Raw genomic sequence first — 13,884 nt, 5'->3', positions numbered from 1 at the left:
ATGTCCAACCAGTCCTTGAGCGACGGCACGAATAGCTACTGCTGGCTCTTCTCTGTCTGACGGAGACGCGGGCCAATTCCCACACCTTCGCCTTTCTGAAAACCAGACATGGAAATATATCTTCCCTCTGGCTCGCTATCAAGCTGCCTGTACTGCATTCGATTCCGGAGAGACTTAACAAACCTGCTCGCTGCAATCAACGAGGAACACTCAAGCTGGGAAGCAATAAAAAACACACAGCCACAATTTATTTCATCTCAAAACAACATATTAGTCATCCTCCACTGATGAATACAATTATAAAGTGAAAATAGAAATGTTAACTAGAGTGGACGCGAGGTGGTGTTTGGCCCAGGGAGGTGTAAATGATGAGAGTGGGTTTCCTGAGATCAGATACCCCACAGAGTGATAAATTGAGGGGGAGAGGTGACCAGCTGTCTCTTCCTTCTCCTCCCGGATTCCTTCTGAACCTTCTTCACTTTCATTTTCTTCCCGTCTTCCGTTGGGCGTCCAGGGGGACGAGGGAAGACAGATTTGCCATCTGGGAGTCTCTCATCTCTCTTTTTCTGTCCCAGTCTTGGCTCTTAGTTATTCCCTCTTGATCCTATCTCTTCTCCTGGCTTCTCTTTCTTTCTTTTTTCATCTTACTTTATCCCTTCCACTCGATATAATTTCTTTTCCCTCTCCCACTAACCTTCCCCTGCTCAATTTCCTCATTCCTGTCTCTTTCTGTTTTCCTTCATCTTCATCTTTGGTGTTCCACTCTTTGGTTTTGTCTTCCCTCTGTGTTCCTTTTTGCCTTACTTTTGTCTTCCGCACTTTCTGACTTTCTGTCACTGTCTTTCGATTTCTACTCAATGTCCCATCTTTGTTTTAAAACCTTCATTCTGCCTGTCTCTTACTCCTCCATTCTCCTTGATTTGTTCTTTCCTCTTCCTATCTTTTCTGTTTCCTCTCATTGTTTTTCTTTTCTTGCACCCCCACTTCTATACTTTGAGTTTTAAGGACTTCCCATTTTTTTCCCATTTGTCATCCTAATTGCTCTGTAATTGGTCCTGGTGTGAAACTCTCCAAAGGAAGATTTTACAAGCAGACACACGCTACTGATCTGCAGCCAAAAGAAATATTTCCAGAGTACATTTTTACGCAGCTCTAATTCCAGTATATATGATTTGAGGCTTTGTTCAGGGTGTCACTCCTCATGAAATGAAGTCAGAGAACATTGATCACTGCTTTGGACTCAGACTCTATCCAAGACTGTGAGCAAAGGTCTAAATCCTGGTATCTGTTCCTGTTCCAGCATATTCCATAACTAAAATGTGGATTGCTCACACCAGAAAAACAGCAGGTTTGCAAGGATAAAGGCAATGAACTGTTCCCTGGCTGCCACACAGTTCACAATGGGCTGCATGTCTTGCAAGTCTTCAAAGCTTGTATGTTTTTCTATGACTTTGTGTTTAGCTGTTTTGTTTGAGGCGCATTCAAATTGTGTTTACCCCCTTCACAAGTTGAAGTCCTCTCTATCTGGCATGAAAGACACTGACCAAACAATGCCAATATATTCAAATTGTGAATGAAATGGAATTTGCCTGCAGCACTGCATTTGATAGCAATTTGAAAGCTCTTGTAAACACATCAAATTATGTTTTCATCCCTGTTGTTAGTTCAGTTATTTTTGTTTAGAAAAAATACTTTAGTTTATTTTCTGGTATGTCAAATCAAAAACTGCAAATCTGGTTTTTGACAAATCTGATTGCTAAATCATTTTGGTCAGGCTGTTCTCATGCACTGTTTGTATGAATATCTACAAAAAGCAATGGACCAGAATTTGTATATAACCGACGTAATCATGAAGGCTGTGATAACGTGACAGATGCGTGGACAGGAGCAAAGAAGAAAGTAATATAAAGAGTGAAAGTCCGCATTACGAGGCAAGTTGGGTTGATGGATGGGTCAAACAAACATATGACTTTCCCCCAGCAGACTGGTGTTCGTGTCCCATATGAACTAAGTAAACTCTGAGTGCAGTACATCATCACGTCGTCACATTTCCTTAAGTAGATGGGCGCAGGAAGGTGGGTGCTGAGGGTGCTGCAGCATCCTCTATTGACAAGGGATGTAACAACACAGTCTGTACATAACTGGCTATTTTATGATAACTCATGGGCTCAAGGGCAGAAAAACTAGAAATCTGCCAGGACAGTAGGTTTGGAGATACTTTTTAGTTCCTTTGACACAAGTGACTTTGACTGCAGGATAAAGTTTTATAGCAGCTATTGACGGAGCGGACAATGAGCGGACGCAACACAATGATTTGCCCAGAGGATATGAGTGGCCTCAGCGAAGAGACAACTGGATGTCCGACACCATTGAAAATCAAATAGGAGAAATTTTGGCATACGCAGTCCAGAGATAAAATTGTGTCTGAGGCAAAGAAGCGCACATTCTTTGGAACACCAATGTAAGTATGTACAGCAGTAGTGCCTGTAAGCATGCGCACACATATCTATACTGTACAGCACCCCTCAGCAAAATATGTTCCCTACGTAACTTTAAGTTAAGTACGTAATGTAACGACACCCAACTATGATTCTTTTCCTAAACCCAACCTACATAACTTTACTTTCCTAAACCTAACCTAAATAACTTTACTTTCCGAGACCTAACCTACGTAACTTAACTTTCCGAGACCTAACCTACATACTTTTACTTTCCTAAAACTAACCTACTTTACTTTCCTAAACCTACATAATTTCATGTAAAGTACGTAACATGATGACGCCCAACCATGATTCTTTTCCCTAAACCTAATTTGTTGAGTGCTTCATACAAACCACACAATTTTTTTGGATGCATTCTTCAGTGAAAATCATATAAAAACCATTGTACTTGTAATAAAAGGTCAAATTTTCAAGAATTGAATTTATGACCCATGATTTGTGTGAGATTTCAGGCTTGTTTGAGTACTATGCTTTCAATTATTCTGTGACAATGTGGGTCTTCTTTTGGGAAAAGACTTTCTAAATGACAACCTGTAAAACTGCCCTGTACAGAGGAGTTCATGAGACAGAATAAAGTCAATCAGTGGATTCTACACTGCATTAATTTCCCTTATCGTGTCACATAATTGAACATATTTACTGAGACAGAGACACTTAATGTTTATTGGCTCCTCCCAGCAGCTTTAAATTAAAACACACCAGTAAGCCGGGCTCATTAGAAACCTTCAAGAATGTTCTCTTTATTCTTTCCTAAGTGATCAAGACTCGACCCAGCGCCGTCCTTGAGTTTAATCTGCTCACTAGCATTTAAACTGCACTTCTTTATCAGCAATTAAGCCATCAGATAAATGGGGCATGAAAACTCCAGTCTTCATAATGATTTACCGCTAAATGGTCTGATACCGGCCAGAAAACATGCTCATGCATCCTCCTTAAAAGTCCCAGGATAAAGCAGTTTTCAGCGCTCATCCACTGCGTCTGATTGGCAGAAGTATTGATTATCAATACTGTCAGGCTGAAGCAGGGATGAAGTGGATTCTTACCATAGTCGTTTCTTGGATGGAGCCAAAACTGTTGATGAAAATGTTCACTCGGTCTTCCACAGGAATCCCTGGATTTAGAAAAAGGAGAGAAGAGTTTGTAGTATTGAGTCCGCTGTGTTTTAAAGCTGCTTTGCAATAAGCGTGCAGAACCGCTGCGCTTGTAGCTTACAGGAAGTGTCAGTATGCTTTGTAAAACCCTGTAAGTCTTTATTTATACATAATGTACCTGGTAATTCAATTGATTGCATTACTGATCAGTAATGAAAAGCCAGTCTCATCTCCTCTGCTAAGCTAATGCCGTAAACATATATACTGGCATCTCTCTCCGCTCAGCCTTTAGCATAAACTAATAAAACCCTTTATGAATGCTGACTGCTCGTCCGCCTTTGAATAAATTATTTCTTTTGAGGTGTTTACTGGAGGATCAGGAGTTTTACAGGATAAATTCTATCATGCAATTCACTAAATTAATGTGCATAATATGGAGGTGGCATAGAGCTCGAAACAACCATGCATTAATGCAACCAAGCACACTAACTAATATTCTACAAACACTTCTGGTGTTAACTTAAAATTCTCCATAGGCTCCATAAAAGCTGCTCACCATTTTATAGGCCCGGGCAAAGTTATGCACAAGGCGCAGTTTAGGATGTAATTTGGGAGATTATGACATAGATGTTAATGGATGGGGAGCTTTCAGCCCACCCTGAAATCAAGAGCAGATGTTTGGCTGCTGGACTGGTCGCAGGCAGTCAGAGAGGGAGCTGATTCTGCTCACAATGCATCAAAGATTGAGTCCCAGATAGAGCTTCAGCTGCCAAGTGCCAGAGGATGGAAACTACCTCAAGACTGGTGAGACCATAAGTCAGACATAGAGGTCGTCAATCACCTCTCTGTTATTTTTATGGCTGCCTCTGTTAGACTGAAGCCTGGTTCAGTGTGACATTTACACTGTAAACACTGTATGGATACTTGGGGGCCAGAGAAAATGAAAAACTGGTAGATTCTATAGGCAGAGAATTGAAATAACAGCAATTTAATATAATATACAAGCCCTCACACTCTATTTTGTTTTTTAAGATTTCAGACTGTCTTAAAGTGAAAATTCACTCTCTTTTATGTGGATGTCTCATCAGTGTTAATGGTAAGTGTAGTCTATTGAAGCAATAAAATCCTCAGTGTGTGCTCTACTGACAGTTCAGCAGCTGCACAGTCAGTCGTTCCTCCTCTATCCAGTGCCGTCATTTAATGTAACATTGAAGTAGCTGGAAGGAGGAAAAACTACACTACAGGCTACTTCAGCTTGGGCAGGGTGCGTAATCTAGATGAGTGGTAACATAACACAATAAAAATAAGACAGGTAACTTTCATGATAGTGTCTACGAACATTTTTTTCGTTTCTTTTCTGTTGATGGTACGTCGTCTTCGCTGGTGCTTTGCTGTAATTTGCTCCGCACAATAAAGCGATCCATTGTCCCACTCATGGCTTTCTCCTTTTAAATGTTATCATCTCTCACACTGGCTGCCAATCAGGGCTTTGAATGTGTCAAACACTTATAATTCCCACGTGCAAACAGTGACCAATAGGTTCCCCATGAAGGTTTTTTATTCAATTAAATTACATTTTTTAGCCAGAGTTTGCCTCTTTATTAGGATATGGATGCACACAACATACTGATAGTCAATTAAAAATTCATTCATAACTTTTTATACTGGCCCAATTGAATATTGCCAAAATAATGTGTGGTTATCACAAAATCCCACGGCACAGCTGGACTGGCATCACGGCACACCAGTGTGCTACATCGCACCATTTGAGAACCACTGCTCTAGAAAAACAGAAATTTCTTGTTTTCTTTGAATACTAGCTACATGTCCAGCAGTGAAAATAATATTCCAAAACATGAGCGCAGACGATGTTTTGGATGAGGATACATTTTGCAGTTTTTTTGACAGTGTTTTGGCTGACTTGGATATTCAGTCATATTCATTTGAGCCAGAGTATACCCCCAAAATATGCAGCAGAGACAGGCGGAGGCTGGGACTGCTGTGCATGAGGATATGGCCAATGACCCACCAATGGCCCATCGGCAGCCTGCAGGCAGTCCGCAGAACCTCATGTGGAGAGCACACAAGGACTAGTGATGCGATGCTCAAATCGCCCCCAGATGCCAACAGAAACTGAATCATTCTGCTGCAATAAAGTTCAGCGTGGCAGTTTTTGTGGCGTGGTGTTGGCGACAGTGAGAGAAGAGCGGTAACGTGAGCCACCGAGTGTGTGCCTTTCTGCGTTACTATGCATAACAGTTGGGCAGATGACCACTAAATAAGTATTTCTGTCACCTGTCACTATTGTAAGCTATTTTCTTAAGTGCCCTTTGAGCAAAATGATGAGTGAATTTAAATTGGGCTTTTATTGTGAAAGGTAAAAAATGACAATGCTGTTGACAATGCTGAAAAAATAATAAAGAGATGTTGCCATCTTGCTTCATGCTGGTTCGTACCATGGAGTCTCTGTGACGTTACTTCAATAGCCTGCCTGAGTAGGCCACACTATGTTTTGCTGGGCATCAGAAGTTCACCGCAATGCATCCTGGTACATATAGGCAGTGCCAGCACGGCTCCATGCTAGCAGAAAACTCTGCTTTCTTGGTTAATATGACATGCACTAAAGAATTTATTGTTCTAATTTACTGCATTTTATCATCAGCACTGATTTGACATCTACATAAAATGTGGAGAATTTTCCCTTTAAATTAAAGATTTCATTCCCATAACAGCTTGTGTGTGTCAATCATCAGAATGTTAAACTGCCTCTCAGGGAAGACAGCCAACCCAAGAACATCGGCTTATTGTTACAGTGTTGTACGTGTTAAATATGCAAGTGTATGCATGACAGGAAATTCATTTTCATTAATGTCTCATGCACCATTTATGCATATACCTGCTCCTGCCCTGAGTTTATGAAAGAAATCTGGAGGTAAATATTCATAGTATACCCGTTTCTTTAATTAGCATGACAGCGCTGCAGCAAAAATGTAAATTAAGAATAGATGAGACAGATGAAGAGGGAAAGAGACTTGCCTTTGAAGTTGGGTCTTATTCTGGGATCATAGGTGATCAGTAACCTGTTCAAGATGTTACTGGTTGAATTCGCAGGGACTCGGGCCAGATCCTCAGATGACAGCTGTCTGCAAACAAAAAAGGCAGAGAGGGAACTGCAGGCACGATTACATTAGCAGGTCACATTCCTGGCAGATGAACAGTGCAGATGCACAGCTCACCCACTTTTACTGTGTATACTCTTTGATTACACTATAACCTGAGAGCGTTACCAGTTAGGGATTAAATTAGCTTTTAACATTTGGACCATGTGGGCAATGTTGACTGGAGAGGTCGACATGATCCTTCAGGCAGATAGGAGACATTTTTTTCATCTTCCAGGACAGTTGCATAACACCTTTTGACACTTGCGGCTGTGCTTTGGGCTAAATGCTGAAGTCAGTATGCTAACAAGTTCACAGTGACAATGTTAACATGCTGATATTTAGGGTACCATTCAGTTATCCCGAGCATCACACTCTTGCAGTGGCAGAGCGCACTCTGGGCACTCTGTCTGGGGAGACGGAGCAGCAGAGCGCCGAGCGGAGTGAACGTGTGATTAACTTAACTATACGTGAATTCATGTAGAAATACAACGCTCCGTTTCTATGAACAACAGCTCTCTCATTGTAGTTAAACTTGTCGCCCTGAATGGCTGCCAATGTTGCCTATGTAGCAGAAGAGGCAGGAGGGCCACAGACAACCAGGATACTATTGTCAGATAGAAGCCATCAGTTTGTTAACTGAGTTAATTCTGTAAAAACTTGGGACTGCAAGCGATAACATGAATGTTAAAATTAGCGTGCTAGCTAACTAAGAGTGGCAACATGCGTTGTGGTGTTAGCTATATTGTCTAAGTCGTTGGTTCCCAACCAGCCATGGGGTCCATACTTCCCCTCAGACATCAATTCAAGGTCACAGTTTAATACATTCAGCATCAGCCAGCTGGTATCAACCACGGACATTTATAGATATAGAGACGTGCCGTAAAAGCATCTTCATTCTTAATACAATCAATGATAAATACAGAAGACAGCAATTGAACAAACATGCAGATATAGCAGGCATATGTGTCAGTCGGCCTTCAAATGTTAGCTATAATGCTTCACACAGTTGAAATCTGATATTGTGATCGTCATTTGCATTGCATGCGCAACAGCTGTGTTTGATTTAAGACAACACCACCCTGTCAGAATTTGTGCTCTATGCAATTAAGTGCATAGTGTGTGCAGTGTGCTACATTTAAGTGTACTAATGGAAGTGGTCTATCTGATTTGAGACACAGCATGTTTAGTATCTTAGCTTGTTATCATGCTAATATTTGCTAATTAGCACCAAACACAGAACAACTGAGGCTAGATAATGTGAGGAAATGCTTTTGTATGTGTATGTTATTAATAATAATGATAATGTATTTACTGTAAATAATTTACAAAGTAAACAATTCATAACAATTTTCCCATATTTTTCTACATTTATTTTAAGCTGCTTTGTGAAAAATCCTGTAAATAATTGAGTCAATAGATCTGCCATGTGGGTGGCAAAGAGTATAAATGTCTTGTCAAGACAATCAGTATTTTGTCCTGTGTGTATTCACTTATTATTGAAACCAAAGTGAAAGTTTCCCTTTGAACCATTCTGCAAAATATCCCAAAACAGCTGTCTACTAACAATAACCAGCATCACATAAAGCGGTGACTCTCAGAGACATTCAGCCAAACATCATTTGTTGTCGGTGGTTGACAGATGAAAAAACAATGAGGGAAAGGGGAGAACAGGATCTGGCAGGAGGGAAAGGAGAAGAAGAAAGCCTCCTTGTGGGTGGCAATGATTCTCCTGCCAAAGAATTTCCCCCTCTCAAAGCACTTTACATATCATTATGTAAACCTTATCATGCACTGAGGATGAGTTAAAGTGCTCCACAGGAATGCAGCGCAGTGTGTGTATGTTCTGCGGTTCCTCTGATCAAAGTGAAACACATAATTCCTATCCACTAAACCTCTTTTTTTCTCTCTTTTAACAGACCCTTCTGACAACCTCAAGCACAACTGCTAAACTGGAACCAAGTGGTTCCCTTGATCCACAAAGGCATCCGCAGCACTAAACTCGAAATATGTCATACAGCTTACACTTGCCAATACTGGGACTACATCAAACGGCTTCTCCCTCATTTCAAGAACTTTCATTGTTGAGCCATTTGTTACCATTTAAGGAAGTAGGGGTGCAGCACGGCATAAAGATTATGGACAGTCCAAGAGGTATGTTAGGACATATTGATGTTCATTCTGTTATTAGACGTGTACAGAATTTACCTCCGTAGTTTAACTGACAACCTCCTTGTTGATTTAAAGGAATATTTCACCACTCTAATGACTAATTGTATTTTGATTTCTCACCCCGTGCACTGAATTTATGAAGAAAACACACGCTTCCAGTAAACGAAGAATACAAAAACGGAGAAAATTCTTGATGAATTGAAGTAATCAGGGTCCAAGTTGACCCTACTCAAAGTCCTGCCCCAGGACGCAACGCAGACTGGCCAATCATAAAAAGCATCAGGCCAGCTCAGACCAGGGTCCGACAACAACACAGCTGTGCTCCATTGACTCTAATGCAGTCGTTTCAGATTTCCTCCATTTTCAGGCTGGTTTTGTGGATTTGGAGCTAAATGTTGTGCCTGGGGCACGTTGTGTATTAATGATACTCGTTACCTGGAGAGGTTGGAAAAAGATATACATTTCTTCCCTGTTCCAAAACCAAAATCGAACCCTGAAAAGTGTAGGGTTAGCTAGCTAGCTCCTGAAGATATAGCCTACTGAATGTATACACATGCTGCTTTTGCTTTTAAATGATTATAACAGTGAGGAACCAGTGAAGGGAAGCAGGGAAACTTTGCTGATATTGAACCAGCTGTGTGTCATCGCAGTGTGCACAGATGAACACTGTTTGACTTCCCCTGGAGGTCCAGGTACTGGCAGTGGCACGGAGACGAAGCCAAACACCGTTCATCTGCACACACTGTGATGCCACACAGATGGTTCAATATCAGCAAAGTTTCCCTTTATATTCATTGTCTTGTGTGGCGATCAGCAGTGATGTGGTGGTTCACTTTTACACTGTGATCTGTAGCCTATAGTTCGGCTTTAGCTTCTAACTATCTTTGTCTTTTTAACCTGTTGTTGCTGCTGAGTCAGTTTGACATCCTGGATATATCCTTCAAACACAGACTGTAGACCCCTCTGTCTGCTTCTCTCTGGAATCACTCTTTAATTTTTCCAAAAATATGATAATATTACTACAGGGGGTGCAGTTAGTCACAGTGAGGGCTCCATGATTACTCCAACAGCTTGTCGGACCATCACAAAGGGGCGGGGCTTAGCAAACGGCCAACAGGCAACAGCAGAACATCTGTTTACAAATTTTAACACAACTCATGCAGTATAATCAGGGTTGTAAATTAACTTTTTTGTCCACCTGCCACTTTGGCTGGTGGATTCCAAAATCTACTAGCCACTTAATAGATTTCCATTGGGTTTTTTTGGGCCAGGAAAGTCAGCAAATCTATCAGCCACTTGCAAATTTTATCAGCATTTGGCTGGTGGCAGGTGCAAATTTCCAACCCTGAGTGTAATACAAGTTTCATTTATCCAATCTTATTCTTAGTCTTCATATCATTGGCCTTGTGAAGACCTCCCCAGAGGTTAAATACCTGGGTGCTTCCACACCAGTTTGTCAGACTAGTTCCAGCCTAGTCAGACAAGCATGAACTGATGAAGCCTCTTGGATAAGAGGTGAAACGTCTTCTAAGACAAAACCAAGTCCAGTTGCGTTTGATTCAATTGCCTTGAGATGTATTCTCAGTACTTCCAAAACAGACAGCTGTTTTCGACAAGGAAACTCTATGCTCTCTTCAAAGCCAGACTCCATTCACAGAAACTGTCATTTTACTCTGACGAACTCAGGAGCTGCTGGTCTACCACTGCCTCGATCAGTTAGTTTGTTTGTGTCATTATGTGACTGCTGAATCTGAGCTAACCCTTTAAAACACCAAAGTCACATGCACCACAAGCAAACCAACTGATTGAGGCAGCCATAGACCAGCAGCTTCTGTGTTCAGCGAGGTAAAATTACTATTTTTGTCAATGGAGTCTGGCTTTGAAGAGAGCATAGATAAATTTCACTTTTAGTTCAGTTCCTCTTGTCAAGAGCCGTCTGTTTGGGAAGTAGTGAGCATACAATTGGATCAATAAGACTTGGATTAAACTGCAGGAGTTGTGTGAGATGTAAACTGATGTATACAGTACATGCAGACCCTATGACTCCAATTCATTGATAAATTTCTCAGTTTTTGGATTTATTCTTCACCGTTGAGGCATGTGAGAAAAACAATGTATTCTCCATGAATTCAACATAACACAGGGTGAGTAACTGACATACCAATGGTCAGTTAGGGGCTGAAGTATTCCTTCAACACTCTCTCACACAGTGGCATATGTTACCAGCTGCAGACACTCAGAAAGAGTAAAAAAGGACATTTTCCAATCATGTCACAATACCACACTCTTCTGCTGGATTTGGTGCTAATTTCTGGGACTCACATGGCTACTAACTGACTGTGTTAGAGTTTCATGTCAGACTTGAGTAGCTCTGCAGTGAAGCAGCTAATGAGATCTGGTCAAACATGGCTGGTGGATAAAGGCTGTAGAGTAAGATCCATCCAGTGTAAAACAGACTAAGTTAAGCTTTCACTGAATGTAAGTATCTCTCAATGTGGACCTCATTTTCCCATGTGACTAATGGGAAGAACAGTTTTTTAATCTGGTCCAGCATTGAGAGGAGCACTTCAGCCTGAGGCCACAAAACTGACAGCAAAGCAAAAACTCGGGCATTTGTGCACCCTCAATGTACGTCTACTTAGAGTGCTTGTTTTTTGCCATTGACAGGCTGAGATTATTATAAGTGTCTCACAACATTATGGTTTATAATGGTTGTTATGGAGTAAGATCCTTTTTGTTAAACCAGCAACAGCCCCGAAATCGCCACCACCAAAAACACCAGACTCCATTCAATAAACAGTAACTTTAGCGTGTATAGAGCCAGCGTATTTTCACATCTAACTAGCTGACTTAAGGGATTATTGAACCAAAACAGAGTTGATGATTGTTGAAACAGTAGAAAGATGAACTAAGACAGCATTTTTTGAGTTTTATGTTGTTTCTGTCAACTCTGAAGGAAGTGTGTTTTACAATGACAAAATTGCTGCTTATTTAAATGAAGCCTGGTGGGTTTTGCGATAGTAATTTAGGGGTTGTTTCTGGTTTACCAAAAAGGATCTTACTCTTTAACAAAAGGGTCCGTCTCTGTATGGTCCAATCCATAATGTAGTCAGACAAGTATAATAACAATTCGAACCAGTCAGTGGCAGAAATAAGGACTTTTAGTGGAATTACATGGTGCACAAATGCCCCGTGTTATTACATTTCAGCCTGTTTCGCTGCTGCTGGCTGCAGCTCTCTCCCTCAAAACTGGACCAGTTTCAAAAATCCCCATCTCCATTAGTCACACAGACACAAAAACATGGAAAATAGAGTCCAGGTTGAAAAATACCAACGTTACAATTCAAGTGCCAATATTGTGCACCTCAAGTGGACATTAAGGGAGAATTTCACTAGTGTCCCACATAAAGGTCAGTTTATTATTCACTGAGGGTTCTGCCAAGCAATGACAACAGCTGTTTGATGTCTGTTGTGGCTACATGAAGCACATAATGTTGTCATTTGCACTGTGTGACAGCCCATGGTGTCGTTTGCCCCGTACTTACGATGGACAGTAAACCTGCTTTCCTTTCTTCTTTCCCTTCTTCGTCCCTTTTTCTTTGGCAGATGCTCCCTCTAGACAAAGAGAGAGGACCAGGAGAAAGATGGCAAGCTTCTTAATGCCCATTCTGCTGTGGGTTGAGCCTGTGGAGGGAAAAAAACAAACTGTTTAAATAAAGGGAAGAGGCCACAGCATTTAAATTGCTCCGGCTTAATGGCGTGCAATTTAATAACCCACACTGAATTGTATTCTCGTCACATTCAACAAATCTCAGCATTCATTTGCACTTGTGACAGAAGACAGTGGCTGCCTAAGCTTCGCCCTTGCTGGGAGGATAGAGCTGCGGGCTGCTTTATCTGTTTCATCTACACTGTGACTTTTGTCTTTGCTTTCCTGCTGCATGCATTCCCATTCACTCTGGATATGTCACATACAGTAAATGTCTGAAATGTAAACTAATCAATCCGACATGGTTTAATCGAGTAGTGCAGGGTCAAGCACAAATCCAATCAGTGGAGTGATGCACCTGAATAACGATGGTCATTCAGGACTCGTCAGGTGAATGTGACCCTGAAATACCCTTCGCTTTAGTCTGGAACCTGCAGAGAAAGGCTAAATTATGCTGTTTCTGCACGCAGACGTAGATTCTCTTTCTTATCGCCACAGTTGTTTATCGGGATCTTTATAAACGATATCATTTGGTTTGATCTATGACAGCCATGGTGTTGTAGCTCAATACGTTCTCACACAACACATACTAAAATGTGGGAGATAATGTGGTCTTGTGTGTTCGCCATAAATCTCTTTGTTGGAGAATCCAAAGCCGGGTCAAACAGTAGCAGAACTAAACATATACAAATGTACACCTCTATGCACAGGCAGTGCGTTTTTGCATTTCTTGATAGGGGCCATTAATCAGCTCGAAGGCACAGTACCTGTGTGATTCATTCCCCATCGAGGAAACCAGTGCCCTTTCATTGCAAAAGGACACTGAGACCAACAGCTACGCCAACAGTCACCCCATTCCCCCACCTCCACCCCCCCACCCTGCCGGCAAGACTGTATATTAACTGAAGCAGTTTATTGTCTAGACAGAGACACTCTCCCTCACTTTCTCTCCGCCTTGGCCCAGTAACTCCCCGACTGTTCCTCGCCTGCACATTGATCATCATCTTCTCCAGTGGAAATCGTTTGCTCCGCTCTGTTCAGCGCTCCCTGCGCCCATGCAAACACCTTGCCTCAAACCAAGCTAACTCTACACTGTTTCATCGATTTGGAAGATTCCTGCAGAATGTGGAGTTGGTTGGAGGAGAGAGTGGCCGACATACGTCAAAAGTGACCCACACGTATCGGATGGCAGCAGCTGGAGTGATGGGGATGTTTAACTTGGCAAAAAAAAAAAAAAAAACACATTTCGTGGA

The 13,884-nt window shown here is 41.5% G+C and overlaps 1 protein-coding gene across 1 annotated transcript in view; it reads right to left on the bottom strand.

Moving 5' to 3' along the window:
• Nucleotides 1-13,884, bottom strand: part of glrbb (glycine receptor, beta b) — a 46,514-nt gene that overhangs the window by 28,286 nt on the left and 4,344 nt on the right. The window contains exons 2-4 of the mRNA XM_033633691.2: nt 12,468-12,606; nt 6,629-6,735; nt 3,545-3,612 (exon numbers count right to left, since the gene is read on the bottom strand). Of these exons, the coding sequence (XP_033489582.1) occupies nt 3,545-3,612; nt 6,629-6,735; nt 12,468-12,589 (297 nt within the window). The 5' untranslated portion in view covers nt 12,590-12,606. The remainder of the gene's footprint in view (nt 1-3,544; nt 3,613-6,628; nt 6,736-12,467; nt 12,607-13,884) is intronic.

This window comes from Epinephelus lanceolatus, chromosome 7 (assembly GCF_041903045.1).
Source record: "Epinephelus lanceolatus isolate andai-2023 chromosome 7, ASM4190304v1, whole genome shotgun sequence".
In the NCBI taxonomy this organism is placed as follows: Eukaryota; Metazoa; Chordata; class Actinopteri; order Perciformes; family Serranidae; genus Epinephelus; species Epinephelus lanceolatus.
Note: the sequence above shows the minus strand (reverse complement) of the source record. Positions and strands in the feature narration are given on the sequence as shown.